This window comes from Nanorana parkeri, unplaced genomic scaffold, assembly GCF_000935625.1.
Source record: "Nanorana parkeri isolate BGI_ZX_2015 unplaced genomic scaffold, ASM93562v1 scaffold80, whole genome shotgun sequence".
Lineage (NCBI taxonomy): Eukaryota > Metazoa > Chordata > Amphibia > Anura > Dicroglossidae > Nanorana > Nanorana parkeri.
In genome coordinates, this window is record NW_017306348.1 from 2,535,689 (window position 1) to 2,555,352 (window position 19,664).

General features: G+C 41.9%; 1 protein-coding gene across 1 annotated transcript in view; it reads right to left on the reverse strand.

Moving 5' to 3' along the window:
* The window catches only part of CLIP3 (CAP-Gly domain containing linker protein 3), a 36,206-nt gene extending 20,309 nt beyond the window's left edge, over window positions 1-15,897 (reverse strand). The window contains exons 1-3 of the mRNA XM_018576906.1: window positions 15,646-15,897; window positions 1,778-1,926; window positions 773-897 (exon numbers count right to left, since the gene is read on the reverse strand). Of these exons, the coding sequence (XP_018432408.1) occupies window positions 773-897; window positions 1,778-1,913 (261 nt within the window). The 5' untranslated portion in view covers window positions 1,914-1,926; window positions 15,646-15,897. The remainder of the gene's footprint in view (window positions 1-772; window positions 898-1,777; window positions 1,927-15,645) is intronic.
* Between the last annotated feature and the right edge of the window lie 3,767 nt (window positions 15,898-19,664).

A 19,664-nucleotide genomic window follows, 5' to 3' on the forward strand; every position in this document is an offset into this window, starting at 1 on the left:
ACACAAAAAATATTCTCCCCCCCGTGGGGGGGGGGGGGGGGGGGGCACTGCAAGGGTAGGCTTTGTGTAATTCCATCTAAAAAAAATAGGTATATTGAAGCTTACCAGTGGTGGCTGCATTAGTTTCCATTTTTCAGGCAAAGGACATTTTCAGCAAGTACAGAAATGCCTGTTCATCTTGCCAGAAATACCATATCCTTGTCACTTCCTGTGAGCATAAAAGGAAGCACAACATCCATATCTTTCTTTTGTAAACTACTAGTCCAATCGATCCATCATGTAATGGAGGTGAACAGAGAGAGACGTCGAGAAAGTCTAGCCTATGTGACAACCATGGCTGCCACCATACATGTATTGGAGAAGTGAGTGTACACATGAAGAGATGGGAAGTGTGTTAGTTGCAGGATTACCAGGTGAAAATAAAAGGAAAAAAAGCCTGAATAAAGAAAACTAATGCAGCCACCACACCTAAGACTGGTAAGCTGCAATATATATTCGATTTTGGGGTTGGATACCACAAAGTCTATTTAGGTTATGTGGTAATTAAAGCATTCTCAGTCATTTTTTGGCATATACATTCCTAATTATCTACATTGCTGGGTGCATGGCAGGGTTGTGTCCACTGTCTAGGTACATTGTGCTGGAAGGTGTTCCTCTTTCTCTTCTCAGAATGTTGGGAGGCATGGATCTATCTGGATCCTCAGATATCTTTAATGCCATCAGGTTGGAAGCACAGTTAATTCCACATACAAAATATTTAACACATAATCACATCGATCTTGTGCTGAACTTGTGGAACCCATTGCCGGATGATAGCAAATAGTTCAGGGACGGTTGTTTGGGGGTCAAACAAGATTTCCTGACACGCCGGGTCATTAGGGTCAAAGAATGTGAACGCTGGGGTGTAAGAAAAACAACTGTCAATACAATTTGGTCCTACAAATCATGTGTTGTCTAAAAAAGAAAAGGTTGCTCACATCAACCAATGAGATTCTGCCTTTCATAGACATCTCAACTCTCCCGGATGTTCCGGGAGTCTCCTGCTATTAGATAGCGGCTCTCGGACACCCGGGGGAGAGAAACATTTTCTCCCGGAAAGGTTTACTCTGCTAGATCTAGCAGAGTAAACCTTTTCCTGCTCTGTTTTTTTTTTTTCTGACATCGGCAGTCAGAAAAAAACCCAGCATAGGAATGAATAACTGGATTGCTATTGGCTATTTCAATTTGCAATAGCCAATAGCAGACTAGCTATTGCACCCACCCACTGCTGCTGTCAATAAGCAGAGGTGGACGTGAAGTTCTCCATCAGTTCCTCTTCTGCTGACTGACAGCGGCAGAGGGTGGGTGCAATAGGCAGCTTGCTATTGGTTATTGCAAATTGAAATAGCCAATAGCAGCCTAGCTATTCATTGCTATGTTTTGTTTTGTTTTTTATTTTATTCTGACGGCAGCAGCTGTCGGAATACTAAAAAAAAAAACAGCAGATAACAAGGGAAGCAATAGCAATTGTTGTTGCACCCCCCACGGGAGGCTGGTTTGACAGAGGGCACCTCCCTGAAATGAGAAGGGCACCTCCCTGAAATTACTTATTTCAGGTTGGGATACCTGTTTTCATTCTCCCAAATTGCGCTGATAACATGAAAGGGGAAATCTGATTGGTTGTTGTGGACAAGAACAATTCCTTCTGCAGACATTTTAGATCTTCACCAGATCTTCCATACAATACAAAAGCTATGATGCACTAGGACAGATAAATAAAGACTCCTTTGCTGATTACCATAATCCTTTGGAAGAGGAGCTGGGGCAGAGGGGTGAACCACGGGCCTTTTCCTTCTCTCTAGGATGGGGCTCTGGAAATCCAGGGGGTGCTGCTTTTCCTCCGGGGCGCAATCTAGAGGATCTTCTCTAGTCATGGTTCTCTGTTCACTGATGTTATAGAAGTGAAATGATACATACCAATGTTAGATCTGCAATTTACTATCAGTCTTCATTTGTAAATAGGGCAATTAGGCAAATTGTAGAATGGTCAAACAACCTAGTACAGACCAGTAATACTACATTAATATACTTAGTGGATCAGTTGCATCATCCCAGAACAGACCAGAATCATCACAACAATGCAATTTGTAGATCAGTCATACCATCCCAGTACAGACCAGCATTCTTACAATTAGGCACTCTGATGATAAGCTACAAAACCTTGTATAGACCCAGTACCATTTCAATAACACAGTCCCAGTAGAGCGCAATATCATTCAAATCTCGCAATCCCAGTACAGACCAGTATTATTACAATTAGGCATTCTCTGGATCATTCACACAATCCCAGTACAGACCAGTATTATTACAATTAGGCATTCTCTGGATCATTCACACAATCCCAGTACAGACCAGTATTATTACAATTAGGCATTCTCTGGATCATTCACACAATCCCAGTACAGACCAGTATCATTTCTAAGGCAGTCTGTAGATTGGTTACACCATCCCTGTACAGACAAGTATTATTACTATAGGATACTGTATTGTTCAGTCACACAATTCCAGTGCAGACCAGTGTTATTACAATAAAGCACCCTGTGGGACACAACCCCGGTGCAGACCAGTGTAATTATAATAAGACACTCTGTTGATCACTCACACAATCCCAGCGTAGATTAGTATCCTTACATTGAGGAAGTCTTCATTTCAACCGTTTAGAGGCCTGTGCATTTGCAGTTAGGCATGCTATAGTTTAATTATACCATCCAGCAATTATTTTGGATCTTTTTGTGGTTGTGCTTTCATCCTTTTATCTTTAGATTTTTATTTATTTAGAACATTTAAAGACAATAAAAACATACAACTCCTGTACAAATCCGTATTATTATGACAACAGTATCAGTTTGTGGTCCATTCATGTAGTCCCATCACACACAACTGCCATTGTAAAAAAGACACTCTGTGGTTCTGTGGGTACTGTTATAATCTCATTGTAGATTTATATTTATTAGGGCCTGTGTCAATGGCCTTTGGTTAGCTTCAAGCGGGAATTCCATTCCATTCCCATAAAGTCTATTTCAAAATAGATCAAATGCATGTCAAGAGAAAGTCAATTACAAGTCAAGCACACCTATCAATAATTTCGGCCTTAGTTGCTGACTACATAAGGTCCTGATGAAGGTCCTCTCACTGTGTCAGGTCTAGACTAGTCTAGGTGATAATAATAATAATAATTGTCTCCTTGTGCAACCAATCCTTTTCTCAAATCAGTAGGGCACATTCAGGCATATTATATATATTGCTTCAAAGTGCAATAAGAATATGTAAAGTGCAGTAACCCATAGGAACTATTCAACTGCCCTCTTTGTTGTCATTTGACTACAGTAACATCATACAGTACATGATTGGCTTCTATGGTTTGTTGAGCCTGGTTCTTCCATAATAAATGAGTCTGTATATGGATAAATTGCTTATTAAGTAATACAAATCACAACACAATTCCAGTATTATTACAATAATACATTCTATGGACCAGTCACACAATCCCAGTACAGACCAGTATTATTACCATAAGGCGCTCTGTGGATATGTTATACAAAACCTAGTATAGGCCCAGTGTCATTTCAGTCACACAATCCCAGTACAGACCAGTGATATCTAAATAAGGCACTCTGTGGATCATTCACACAATCCCAGTACAGACCAGTATTATTACTAAGACAGTCTGACGATCGGTGACACCACCCCAGTACAGACCAGTATCATTACTTAGACAGTCTGCAGATTGGTGACACCATCCCAGTACAGACCAGTATTATTACCATAAGGCACTCTGTGGAAATGTTACACAAAACCTAGTATAGAGCCAGTAGCATTTCAGTCACACAATCCCAGTACAGACCAGTATTTTTACCATAAGACACTCTGTGGACCAGACACACAAAACCAGTAGAGACCAGTATTATTATCATAAGGCACTCTGTGGATCAGTCACACAATTCCAGTACAGACCAGTTTTATTAAAATAAGGCACTCTGTTTATCAGTCACACAATTCCAGCATAGACCAGTATCATTGCCATAAGGCACTCTGTGGGTCAGTCACATAATCCCAGTACAGACCAGTATTATTACCATTAGGCACTCTGTGGATCAGTCACACAATCCCAGTACAGACCAGTATTATTGCCATAAGGCACTCTGTGGATCAGTCACACAATCCCAGTACAGACCAGTATTATTGCCATAAGGCACTCTGTGGATCAGTCACACAATCCCAGTACAGACCAGTATTATTGCCATAAGGCACTCTGTGGGTCAGTCACACAATCCCAGTACAGACCAGTTTTATTCAAATAAGGCACTGTGTGGATCTTACAGTCCCCGTACAGACCAATAATATTACAATAATCACTCAGTGGATGAGTCACACCATCTTTAGTAGAAACCAGCACAATTAATATTAACCCCACTGAGACCGAAGTACAACTTTTTCAAGTCCTCTAGAAAAATGGTCCCTGCTGTGAGCACTTTAATGAGCCTTGCAGCAGATATCTTGGAATAGATGTGTGTTCCACATCAATCTAAGAATCTCCGGCCCAATGTCAAGCAGGAAAGTGAGTCACGGAGTTATTGCCAAGGTTACTGACACATACTGACGCTGCTAAACTTGGTCTTGGCATCTAATTAAAAAAAAAAAAGGCTGGCCACAAAAGGGTTAAAATAAAAGGCACCCTGTGGATCAGTCACACAATCCCAGTACAGACCCGTATCATTACCATAAGGCACTCTGTGGATCATCCACAATCCCAGTACCGACTCATATTATTACCATAAGGCCAGGGGCGTAACTTGAAATCACAAGTCCCCATAGCAAAATTTTGTATGGGGCCCTGTGATTTCTAGTAACGCCCCTTGCAGAGCCCATCTGAGATCCCAAACAGCTCACCTGAGAGTGACCCTGCAGAGCCCACCTTAGACTCTCTAAGCCCACCTTAGACGCTGCACAGATCACTGACAGGTTGCCAGTGATCTGAACAGTAGCACGTTCCTCCTCAAAGCCGCCAGTGACAGCCAGTAGCCTGCGATGCCATAGCGACGTCTGGCATCAGAGGGACCGTTTTGTCCCTTGTCCTGGTTGGGCCCCCCTGTGCCCGGGCCCAATAGCACCCACCTGGGTCGCTATAGCGATAGATCCGCCACTGCATAAGAGACTCTGTGGATCATTCACACAATCCCTGTACAGACCAGTATTATTATCATAAGGCACTCTGTGGATCATCCACACAATCCCAGTACAGACCAGTATTATTACCACAAGGCACTCTGTGGATCATCCACACAAACGCAGTACAGACCAGTATTATTACCATAAGGCACTCTGTGGATCATCCACACAAACGCAGTACAGACCAGTATTATTACCATAAGGCACTCTGTGAATCATGCACACAATCCAAGTACAGACCAGTATTAATACCATAAGGCACTCTGAGGATCATCCACACAATGCCAGTATAAACCAGTATTATTACCATAGGGCACTCTGTGAATCATGCACACAATCCAAGTACAGACCAGTATTAATACCATAAGGCACTCTGAGGATCATCCACACAATGCCAGTATAAACCAGTATTATTACCATAGGGCACTCTGTGAATCATGCACACAATCCAAGTACAGACCAGTATTAATACCATAAGGCACTCTGAGGATCATCCACACAATGCCAGTATAAACCAGTATTATTACCATAGGGCACTCTGTGAATCATGCACACAATCCAAGTACAGACCAGTATTAATACCATAAGGCACTCTGAGGATCATCCACACAATGCCAGTATAAACCAGTATTATTACCATAGGGCACTCTGTGAATCATGCACACAATCCAAGTACAGACCAGTATTAATACCATAAGGCACTCTGAGGATCATCCACACAATGCCAGTATAAACCAGTATTATTACCATAGGGCACTCTGTGAATCATGCACACAATCCAAGTACAGACCAGTATTAATACCATAAGGCACTCTGAGGATCATCCACACAATGCCAGTATAAACCAGTATTATTACCATAGGGCACTCTGTGAATCATGCACACAATCCAAGTACAGACCAGTATTAATACCATAAGGCACTCTGAGGATCATCCACACAATGCCAGTATAAACCAGTATTATTACCATAGGGCACTCTGTGAATCATGCACACAATCCAAGTACAGACCAGTATTAATACCATAAGGCACTCTGAGGATCATCCACACAATGCCAGTATAAACCAGTATTATTACCATAGGGCACTCTGTGAATCATGCACACAATCCAAGTACAGACCAGTATTAATACCATAAGGCACTCTGAGGATCATCCACACAATGCCAGTATAAACCAGTATTATTACCATAGGGCACTCTGTGAATCATGCACACAATCCAAGTACAGACCAGTATTAATACCATAAGGCACTCTGAGGATCATCCACACAATGCCAGTATAAACCAGTATTATTACCATAGGGCACTCTGTGAATCATGCACACAATCCAAGTACAGACCAGTATTAATACCATAAGGCACTCTGAGGATCATCCACACAATGCCAGTATAAACCAGTATTATTACCATAGGGCACTCTGTGAATCATGCACACAATCCAAGTACAGACCAGTATTAATACCATAAGGCACTCTGAGGATCATCCACACAATGCCAGTATAAACCAGTATTATTACCATAGGGCACTCTGTGAATCATGCACACAATCCAAGTACAGACCAGTATTAATACCATAAGGCACTCTGAGGATCATCCACACAATGCCAGTATAAACCAGTATTATTACCATAGGGCACTCTGTGAATCATGCACACAATCCAAGTACAGACCAGTATTAATACCATAAGGCACTCTGAGGATCATCCACACAATGCCAGTATAAACCAGTATTATTACCATAGGGCACTCTGTGAATCATGCACACAATCCAAGTACAGACCAGTATTAATACCATAAGGCACTCTGAGGATCATCCACACAATGCCAGTATAAACCAGTATTATTACCATAGGGCACTCTGTGAATCATGCACACAATCCAAGTACAGACCAGTATTAATACCATAAGGCACTCTGAGGATCATCCACACAATGCCAGTATAAACCAGTATTATTACCATAGGGCACTCTGTGAATCATGCACACAATCCAAGTACAGACCAGTATTAATACCATAAGGCACTCTGAGGATCATCCACACAATGCCAGTATAAACCAGTATTATTACCATAGGGCACTCTGTGAATCATGCACACAATCCAAGTACAGACCAGTATTAATACCATAAGGCACTCTGAGGATCATCCACACAATGCCAGTATAAACCAGTATTATTACCATAGGGCACTCTGTGAATCATGCACACAATCCAAGTACAGACCAGTATTAATACCATAAGGCACTCTGAGGATCATCCACACAATGCCAGTATAAACCAGTATTATTACCATAGGGCACTCTGTGAATCATGCACACAATCCAAGTACAGACCAGTATTAATACCATAAGGCACTCTGAGGATCATCCACACAATGCCAGTATAAACCAGTATTATTACCATAGGGCACTCTGTGAATCATGCACACAATCCAAGTACAGACCAGTATTAATACCATAAGGCACTCTGAGGATCATCCACACAATGCCAGTATAAACCAGTATTATTACCATAGGGCACTCTGTGAATCATGCACACAATCCAAGTACAGACCAGTATTAATACCATAAGGCACTCTGAGGATCATCCACACAATGCCAGTATAAACCAGTATTATTACCATAGGGCACTCTGTGAATCATGCACACAATCCAAGTACAGACCAGTATTAATACCATAAGGCACTCTGAGGATCATCCACACAATGCCAGTATAAACCAGTATTATTACCATAGGGCACTCTGTGAATCATGCACACAATCCAAGTACAGACCAGTATTAATACCATAAGGCACTCTGAGGATCATCCACACAATGCCAGTATAAACCAGTATTATTACCATAGGGCACTCTGTGAATCATGCACACAATCCAAGTACAGACCAGTATTAATACCATAAGGCACTCTGAGGATCATCCACACAATGACAGTATAAACCAGTATTATTACCATAAGGCACTCTGTGAATCATGCACACAATCCAAGTACAGACCAGTATTAATACCATAAGGCACTCTGTGGATCATCCACACAATCGCAGTACAGACCAGTATTATTACCATAAGGCACTCTGAGGATCATCCACACAATGCCAGTATAAACCAGTATTATTACCATAGGGCACTCTGTGAATCATGCACACAATCCAAGTACAGACCAGTATTATTACCATAAGGCACTCTGTGGATCATCCACACAATGCCAATATAAACCAGTATTATTACCATAGGGCACTCTGTGAATCATGCACACAGTCCAAGCACAGACCAGTGTTATTACCATAAGGCACTCTGTGGATCATGCACACAATCCCAGTAAAGACCAGTATTAATACCATAAGGCACTCTGTGGATCTTTGGCTAGAGTCACACTGGTACCAGTTCCACATTTTATCATCTTTATTCCTGATATATCTTTCCCAGCAGTATCTTGATCCAATGCAAATATTTGCAAATGTATTAATCTGACATCGCTGCTTCTATTTTAAAATGATAACCAGTTTGACAGATCCTTAACTGGCTAGTAGGGTTAAGGGCTGAGCAATTTGTAATTAGCACTCAGTATACAGCTCCCCCTCCCCAGTGTACATGCCCCATGATAGTTTGAAATTGATGGCTGCCATTATGTCTTTGTACACTGTTCAGTAAATCCGCACACGTGTTCTTTAACTGCTATGTGCATGTCAGTATGTCCCCCAGTTTATTGTACTATAGGGAGCAATAATGTATGCTCTCAGCTAATTTAAGACTACATGCAGTATATAATAAGGCCAATATTCTAAACATTTACAAATGTATGCATGAAACCTCGGTTAAAATAGTAAGTCTTACACCTTTGTATCTCTTTATAGTCTTGCATCACAGCATGTTAATATTTGATACTGCTTTTTGTTTGGAAATGCCTTACAATTCCCTTAACTCAATCACTATGCTGCTTCCTGGATTCACATTTCAGTGCTCTAGGCTGGCAGAGCTGAGTGACAGCCACACCCCTCATCACAAGGGTCCTATGACTGGGTACTTATAACTGCTTTCGTTAGACCTGTGGTGGCTGTTGGATTTATAAATGTTGTAACAGGAAAATTGAGGTGAAAATATGAAGTGAGAGCAATAATTCAAGGTGCAATATTCATTGTTAACTCTAAACTGATGACCTGTACAGGCTTTTAAAGCGTCGCCTATGGATAATTTTAGTTACCATATGTTTTCCACCATTTCATGGGCGCACACAATTTTTAAGCTTGGGTATCTATTTATCTGGCACAATCTCAGCTTTTATATTCTCCAAAATATTGGGCATTACATTGTGTTTTTGTGCACTAACATTAACTTAAGTGTATTTTGTTTACTGAAATTTTGGGTTTGCTAAAGAGTTGCACTAGTATCTTACGACATAAAAATTTGCAACTGCCGCCCTTTTATTCTACAGGGTCTCTTTGAAGAAATATTTAATTCTATGGGGGGGGGGGGGGGGGGTGTATTGTGTGCAAATAAAATGCAAAAACAGCCCTGGCAATAAAAGGGTTACCGTAACTAATTGGCTCCTGTCTGTATGTAGTAAATATATCCCCCCCACGGACGTGCAGTCAGGGGAGGAAGGTGAGGCAAAGCCTTGCCTAGTATTATGAAGAAAAAAGCTGTCAGCTTCAAGTACGAAGCTGACAGCTTTTTCTCCATTCAGATCGGCTTGTAACAGGTTTCACAGCAGGGAAAGCCTCTCTGCCGTGTAACCTGTCATGGATGGAGCGTTGCCTGTTAATTACAGGCAGTGATGCATCCGGCTTTTGACAGGCAGCTGTCACAGCCTCTACTCTGTGTTAGAGGCGTGAGCTCTGTGGATGGCTTGGACCAATGGCAAAGCGCCATTGGTCCAAGCTGTCCAATTAAAAAAAAGTGGAAAAAAAACAGTGAGGATATCGATCTCGATGCCTCACCAGTGACGAGCAAGTGAGGGACAGGTCTCCTCCCTGTCTCCTCCCTTCCTCCTCCCCACACAGCTTGGTTACCGAGCTGGGGTCGGAGCATCGGCGGGATGGGGCGGAGCTTCGGAGGGACAGGGGATGCTTCACCTAGCACAGGAGACAGGGCACGTCACTGATCCCACCCTGTGATGGTGAAGATGAACACTGATCGAGGGAAAGAACTCACATGTATTCGCGCGCCTGTTCAAATAGTTGTGCGACTATAACGGTTCTGGGGCAATTGTATTTTAATATGTTATTTTTTAAAACTGATTTCTGGGTTTTCTATAACAAGTTATCTGGTTTCTTTCAGGCTTGCCTTCTCTTTCTCTCTGATTGAGATGTAATATTAAACAAGCAGAGAAAGAGAGAAAGCAGGCTGATGGAGAACCCTATTCAAGTGTGTGGTAATGCCCACTTGAGCTACTGAGCTGTGTTAACAACTGGTGTTTTTCAGCAGAGAAGCTAGGAAGATCCCACAAAAATCTCCCAAAAAATCCAAGTGCTCCACCTGCTGTCTGCATATGAAAACACACACTATGCAGTACATATGCAATATTTTACCCCATTAAAAATATATTTTAAAAATATGAAAAGTTTTTTTGGCCATTTACATAATGTATCAAGAAAATATGTACAAATCACTACACATTCCCCTTTTAAGCTAGGACATTTTTTCCTCTAAGTGGTACTTTTATCTGTATTTAACTATTCTATAGGCCAGTAGCATGGATTGAACTACTATTGCATATAACAGCAATTTACAGTAACCATGCACTGCTATACTTACTTATCATAGCATAAGAAAACTCCTCTACTCTCTTATTGATTCATAATTTCTACAAATTAGCAAATTAGCTTCAGGGTTGATTGCCGCCCCCACCCCCCATTTTTGTCACCCAGCACACTTTGGGGTTAAAGTGACATTAAACCCTCAGATTATTTAACATAAAACAATACTGTAATGTGTGCCTTACTGTAATGCATGGTTGTTTCCCTTCTCTTTGCTGCGCTTCCTTTTAAATCTGTATCTCTTCTCATGCTGGGCAGAACTTCTGTTTTCCAGCAGACTGCCTTGTCTCTGAAATGGATACATGGTGTCTGTGTGTAGGTTCACAACCTGAGCCAGCACTACAGGAAGAGGCATTCAGCTGCAAAGGGAAATTCTCCCCCAGCATGAGAAGAGATACGGATTTAAAAGGAAGAGCAGCAAAGAGAAGGGAAACAACCATGGATTACAGTAAGGCACACATTACGGTATTGGTTTATGTTAAAAAATCTGAGGGTTTAATGTCACTTTAAGTCATAAATCTTTCACCCAGCATATATATACCGACACTTTACATTTTTAAAGGAGAACTATGAGGTGAGTGCTTTTCACTCACCTCATAGTTCTAGCACGTCAGCTGTGAAGTCTCGCGCTTGCTGGGGACCTTGCAGCAACCTTTCTGGGGACCATACAGAGCTTCTGCCGCCCACATATCTTCCCCTGCTGAGACCCTCTGAACCTCTCCAGATCAGCTGACAGGAGAAGAGAAGACACTGTCAGGGAAGTGCACCGTAATGATGGGAGAGAGGTTCAGGGAGCAGTGGATAAAACAGCTGTGGGACGTCCAGCCATGATGGGCTTACTGCACAGAAGCCACAGCTTGAGTGAGAGCATCAAGCCATTGGCAGGTACGAGTCACCCTCCCTGGCCGTCCTTCCTCTTTCCATATGATCTATAGATGGGCTCTGGTCATGTATTGTATTCACCTGCAGCTATCTATAGATCCACATTAAACGCATTTACTTCACCGGCTAGTCCCAGCACAGGAGCTGCCATGGATCTGCTTCTGTCTGCATGGAGGAAGTTTGGAAGCAGCTGATCTAAGGAAGACTGGCTGCACCCAAACACCGTAGCAGCCAGTCATGGTCATCCTCTATATGTAACTAGGGGAAATTGGAATCTGCAATTAAAGTGTATCTCTTGGTCAGCTGTTTCTACATTAGCATCCCTGTCCATTATATGAGAATCCTGGTGTCCTGTGCATAAGGGCACTACAGGTGTCAGCAGTCCCTGTCCATTTAATGGGACTAGCATTGTACCACGGCAAGCAGCAAGGTAATTTTTTTTTCTTCTTTGCAGAATCTCTGTACGGACCAATATCACACTGAGGATAAGTATCAACATTTCAGTCCAGGATCAGTATAATAATGCACTTTAGAGCAGTTATAATGGTGCATATAGCAGTATCCTATCAACACGAAAGAAAGGCGCTCTGTGTCTCACTGTGACAATACTGTCACAACAAAAAGCCTCTCTTTTCCATTCACATTCCAGACCACAGAATAAACCCAACGTGATTGACCATTCACCCACATTCACACTGCAACCAGCACACAGGATTCTGCAGCTTGCAAGCAATCAATGTGAACACAAGATGGTGATTGTACTAGACAGACAAAGCTTCTCTCCACAGTCAGAGAGGTGGGACAGAGCCAGGCTAACAGCCAGGGCTCGTCACTAATTGTTCCCAGGCTGCTAGATTATTCCAAGGATGGCTGTGTCTGGAAATGTCCCCAGGCATAGAGCCAGGGCTAGCGGGGCAGCACAGGGACACATAGGGGGCAGCAGAAAAGAGTAAGATGCTGAGAGGTGTACAGTATCTGGGGTGTAAAATGAATGGGGATTCTTTCACTGGTTAGAAGAAAAAAAATGGTAGAGCCAGGGAAATAAATGGAAAAAAATAAATAGAAAAGAGAAGATATCAAAGGGGGAAAATGAGACGTTAGATATAAAGAAGAGAAAAAGAGAGGAAGCAGAGAAATCAGAGTGAGAGAATCTGTATACAGTCACATCACTGGAGAGAAGCTATCACTGCTATCAGATAATAAAGGACTGTACATTGTGTGAAACAGACCAAAGTATATATTAGGGTGAGTGAGCAGAAAACACGTGGGGATGGATATAGACAGAGAGAGGATACTGAGAAGAAGAGAGCAATAAAAAAAGGTGAGGAGCAATGGGACAGTGAAAGGGAAGAGATAATACAAAAGGGTGAAAGCAGGACAATGGAAGGGAGAAGAGAGGAGGCTCATGATAGTAAGGGGAAAGAAGAGAGATAGAAAGGAGGAGAGAAGGCAGAGGCACAGTTTAGAAAGAAGATAGAGCGAGAAAGGAGGAGAGGAGACAGGAACACAGTATAGAAAGAAGAGAGAGCTAGGGAGAAAGAAGGAGAAAAGTCAGAGACACAGTATAGAGAGAAGAGAGATAGAGGGAGAAAGGAGGAGAGAAGGCAGAAACACTGTATAGAAAGATGAGAGAGCTAGGGAGAATGAAGGAGAAGAGGCAGAGACACAGTATAGAGAGAAGGGAGATAGAGGGAGAAAGGAGGAGAGAAGGAAGAGACACAGTATAGAGAGACGAGAGATAGAGGGAGAAAGGAGGAGAGGAGGCAGAGACACAGTATAAAGAGAAGAGAGATAGAGGGAGAAAGGAGGAGAGAAGGAAGAGACACAGTATAGAGAGACGAGAGATAGAGGGAGAAAGGAGGAGAGGAGGCAGAGACACAGTATAGAGAGAAGAGAGAGCTAGGCAGAAGGAGGAGAGGAGGCAGAGACACAGTATAGAAAGAAGAGAGAGCTAGGCAGAAGGAGGAGAGGAGGCAGAGACAGTATGCAAAGAAGAGATAGAGGCAGGATAGAAGAACAGAGAGAGAGAGAGAGAGCGATATTGTGAGGGAGAGAAAAGAGTGACAGGATAGAGGGGGAGAAAAAGGCACGAGGCAGGACAGGAAGGGGATGAATAGACATGTAGAGACATGCACAGGATACAAGAGAGAGAGTGCAGAGAGACAGACGGACAGAATAAAAACTGGTGTACAGGACAGAGAGAGAAAAGAAAAGGCAAAAAGAAGGAGCAGATGTAAAAGATGTGGGGGGGGGGGGGGGATTGTGAATGAGGGCTGGGAGATGGAAGTCATTTGGAAGATGGTAATAATATTAATCATGGTGTCCTGAGCAGTCAGTTAACCACTCAAGTATATTACTGCCTATTGACCTGTGTGCATCTACTTACACATGGATCTATTCTCTCCGATCTCCATCCCTCCTACATCCCATGTTCAGAGCATTGACATAGTCATATTTATATATTGATTATTGTTACTAACTCATTGCAGTTACCCTCCTTATATCTAGCAGAGGTTTATGTATATCTATCACACGTTCTATATAACTACTTGTCTCTATATTGCTGTGTGTACCTACCCCTATACCATTATCTGCACCTACCTCCCTACATACTGTATATAACTGTATATTCTTTTGGTACCTGCTTCCCTTCACAGCTCTCTGTTTATGCTTCTGCATACTTACCTCTCTATATACCTATCCGCCTCTGAATGCCTACCTTTTTACATATGTATATTTATAAAGCCCTGTAGAATTATCTCTCTTTATATCCCTCTACCTACCTCTCTACATACCTATCTGTATATACCCTGAATACCTAACCTCTCTTTATATCAGTCTGGCTTCCTAACTTATATCTATCCATTGATCCCTCTATACAAACATGTCTGAACATCCCTTTATATACCTGCCTCTCTACATACATGTCTGTACACCCCTTTATATACCTACCTTTCCTCATACCTGTCTGTACACCCCTTTATATACATACCTCTCTACATACCTTTCTATAAATCCCTTTATATACCTACCTCTCTACATAACTGTGTGTACATCCCTTTATATACCTACCTCTCTACATACCTGTCTGTACACCCCTTTATATACCTACCTTTCAAATACCTGTCTATGCATCCCTTTATATACCTACCTCTTTACATACCTGTCTGTACATCCCTCCATATACATTACCTACCTCTTTACATACCTGTCTGTGTCTATCTGTATATCCACTGCTCTGTATACCTATCTATATATACCTGTATATACCTACCTCTTCACATGCCTTTCCATGTATATTTCTGCATACCTACCTATCTAGATCCATATAAGCACTTACGTCTCCATATATCTATCTGTGTTTTACCACTCTACATACTTAAAAAATATGTGTATTTCTGCATACCTTCCTTCATAACTGAACATCCTTATTCCCTTGTCCCGTGCCTCTCTCCATACATACCTACCTACTTGTACCTGTGTGTATGTCTCTTTACATACCTGTGTATCCCTTGGTATCTCTAGACTGTATAGCTACATCCAGGCACCTACCCACATACTATCGCTGTACTGCTCCCCCTGTATACCTACCTATCAGTATCGCAGTCTATTACATTATTCTCTATGAGCCCCTTTAGGCCTTTCTTTATTAATCTAAGGTGCAGCTATGTTTCTTTTATTACTCATGCAAACATATTTTGTATATTCTAAGACACAACCGCTACATTTCCTGTCTTAGTTAATGTATATTTTGGTCCTGATGTATACGGTCCTTTTCCTCCAGGAGGTATGGAAGCAGACTCACCCAGGCCTTGCTCTATCACAGGCTGCTGTCCTTGGTCCTGATTCACCTGATGCTGAGACCTAGTCCTCACCTCCTCCTTATCTGGTGGGTTCTGGTCCTGATGCTGTGTCCTGCTATCAATCGGATGATGGTCCTGATGCTGATCCTGTTATCCTGATGTTTTTTCTTTCGTTCCTGCGTCACTGGGATGCTGGGGAACTGTGCAGATAATGAGAGGGAGGAGATAAAGGAGGAGGGGGAAGCCACAGAAGAGGAGGCAGGGAGAGCAGACATCAGAGGAGGGCTGTATGTTCTAGAGGAAAACACAGACCATGGACAGCTAGGAGACACAAATACATAAAGAGGGCGTAATCAGACAGCAAGAGACCTAAGCAACGGTAGAACGAGACGGCAAGGGACTTTTATACAAAGGAGGAAACAGCAAGGTTGTAAGAGATTAAGAAAGACCTATACATAAGGGAAATAAAAAAAGGTGACAATGTAACATTTGTAAAGACATCAGTCGTATTTAATATGGTGAAACGCAACGTGTAAAATACAATAATGCATAGCAGACAATTAGCATTAGTATTGCATTGCCTTTGCTGTTGAAGGGAAATTCCACCTTTTAAAAAAAAAAAAGTAAATGTACGCTTCTTCATAAAAGATAAAATGTGCATTTATTATTTTTTTTCCATGGAAGACAGTAAAGCATTGCAACCGCGATCAGTGGATCATGAGTCCAGTGCTCTGGGTCCTGCAAACTCTTCCTCCTGTCCATGCTACTGAATGTCCCTACCTTGGTATGGACATTCAGTAACATGTACGGGAGGAAGTGTCAATGGACTACAAGTGCCCCTGCGGTGGCTAAATGAATGGATGACAAGGCTTTGTGGGCAGAGAACACACAACCGCTCTGAATTCAAACAGGTAAACAAGCCAGCGGGGAGAATAACCCTGCGATTCTGGTAAGTGGGGGAACTCTGGAATTTTCGGATCTGATCATATTTCATGTTATACCCTAAAAAAGGATGTAACATGAAATATGATCAGAAAGGGAAACTTAGCCTTTAAAGGTGAAGTCTCATTGGTCGACATAAGATAAAAAACTTGTCTTATCATCATTGTACTCTGTGCTGTCTTTTTTAATAAGGTGAGGTGAGAGGGACAATAAGCATTACACAGATAAAAGAAATGGCAATGTGCCCACAAGAAAAGGAGAGAACAGACAACAGACTTTCATAAAAAAGGAAAATACATATTTAGACTCCTGGACACCAAAGTAACTATTTATGGCCAGATTGGGGGTAACAGTAACATGTCTGTGGGACACCTCTGACCATGGCCAACATCCCATTGTCCAAGCTTTCTTGGGGACAAAGTCAATTAGCCAGGGTGGATTTTTTTCTGGCCAGTTGTTATTGCCTTACCCAGTGCCGGGGATGCCTTCTGATAAGTATTCTAGTACACTGGGCACTAACTTACTCACTTGCCCAACATACATGCTTGTATAAATATTGCTTGTTACAATGATTGTTTAGCAGCTGTATTTTTATCCTCTGTAGGCCCCTTAAAGTAATTCTCCGTGCTCTGGAGATCCTGTCCATGTGACCCTGCCTGACACACGCACATACAAAGGCACTGATACAAAGACACACATACGAAGGCACAGCCTTCGTATGAAAAAAGTACCATCCAGCCCCGGTGGCCATAAATTATTCCTATTACTGGGACTACCATGAGTATGGCTCCAGCCATAGGATGAACAGGAAGTGGCCATTACTTTTTTGGCATAAAGGCCGGACAGCCAGTCAGGGCCTCACAGTACTGATCTCCGCAGTGGGGCTGAAGGGAAATATTTTACCATGTGGGTTGCTCTGAGTGTTTAGGATGGAATCAGTAAAATACAAATAAAAGTGAAGCTGTGCTTTAAACTTTTATACATTCGTTTTAACATTGTATTTGTCCTTTTGTCCTAATGTCTAAGACAGGGGTAGGCAACCTTGGCGCCCCGGCTGTTGTGAGTCCCATAAGGAATTGCAAGACTCTGACATGACTACCAGAGGTAGACGTGGGATTTGAAGTTTCACCACAGCTGGAGTGCCGAGGCTGCCTACCTGCCTACCCCAGATCTAGGAATACCTACAGACCTATGCTGGTTTCCAATACCCCCTTCTGCCCATTAATAATCCATTAGTAAAAAGGAAAGAACTTCATACTACAGACTTAACAGTAGTCCTTAACAGACTACAGGTTTATCATGCTATATAACCCAACAGTGGAGAAGCCAGATTTCAATATGTCTTTACACACATGGTTTGAAATAAGCTCAGTAATTGTGGTACTTTTACTGAAGCTTTGCAATCATTTCAGTATTCATAATACACAGGACGCTGCATTTATAATGTTACAGATTCAAGAAAATCTTGCTGTAATCATTGCTGAGCCAACCTTGTAAGTATGCTTGAAAATCTCTGACACCAATGGGTGGTTATCCCGGCTGTCGAATGTCATATCACAAGTAGTTTTTTTTTTTAGCACTTTTGTTGCTGACAGCTCTGGCAATAGATAAGGGAAATATGCCAGATAAGGGGTTATCATAGCCTTGGGCTCTAATGCATCTTTCACAATGCAGTGCGCTGCATTATCACACACGCAGTACACTGCATGTTAGTGCAATGTACTAAGTGTGAAGAAACTCTTATCTACTCAGGCAACATGTAGTAGTCATCAATCTATCTTGCATGACCTCAATGCTAAAAACAATATGCAGTTGACTACTACAACAGGGTTACTGAATGACAATGTTCAGCTTACTACTCGCAATTAATCGCTTAGATTTTTGGCATAATTGAGCTACTAAAATGTATTGTGCAGCACTTATCTGCGGGATGACTGCCAGCAGGTGGTTAAATAGTGGTTAAGTAGAGTAGAGTGGAGTAAAATTGAATGGCTTAGAGGTTGTATTGGATTCCATTTAAACCTCTACGTTTAAAACACATGTACATAGGTAAGCCATATGTTTCAATGGTGCTAGCTTTGCTGCAGATGTATGCAGAAGTGACAGATGTCTTGCGTCTGTATTTTATTATGGGGTCATTTAAGAGACACTTTATGTTGTAGTTCAGGGATAGGCAACGTCTGCATCCCAGTTGCAGTGAAATTACAAATCCAATCATGCCACTGGTACTGGTAGTCATGTCTGTGGCTGTTAGGAGTCTTGCAATGCCTCATGAGATATGCAGTTGCAACACAACTGGACTAGTCTTTGAAACAAAAAAAAATGCCACACTATGTTTCAACCCCTCAATGTAAATCCGTTTAAATGTAAGAACACTGTATGGCTGTGCACATTTCACAAAGTAGTAACTTTTAAAAAAAAATTATTATTGTGGTCAACATGTGTATCTGTTAGTACTGTAGTACATTATGTCGGCTAAACAAACTGAACCGGTCTTTAAAAATCAACAAGCTATTAGCCACAATGCATTATCATCCCCATGATCACTGAAAGCATGACTATATACACTTTAAATGTGATTTAAGTTTGCCTGAGCAGCACACAGCATCCCCCTTTCCCCATGGCACAGGTGCAGTTTATGGTGCCATATACTTAGAGTAACTAGCCCCCGGCCACATTTGCATTTATTGTAGTTTTTGCCATGCATTGCTTATGCCACAAAACTCAATAAGACTACAATGTGCACAGATGGTAAACCCACTTAAAATGCAAGCCATTTTTCCATAAAGCCATGCCGTGTTTGACTCGCATCAGACGGTCTAACCCTTAAGCCTCGCTCACAAGGGTTTTAGCTTGTATAAAAGCAGTATGTAGAGCAAGCTTTTGGAAAACATTTGCAAAGTGTTCGGCAAGCTCTAAGAAGTTTGGCTGAAGCTTTTAAAGCACCAGTATGGGGAAGTTAAACACAGATCTTAATGGAAGTGCTGACTGTCACTTTAACAAAGCTGCTGGCATGCGTCAGTACTACTTGAAGCTTGCTGAAAGCAGCTTGTTTAAGGTGAGTCAGCACTCCTTTTAA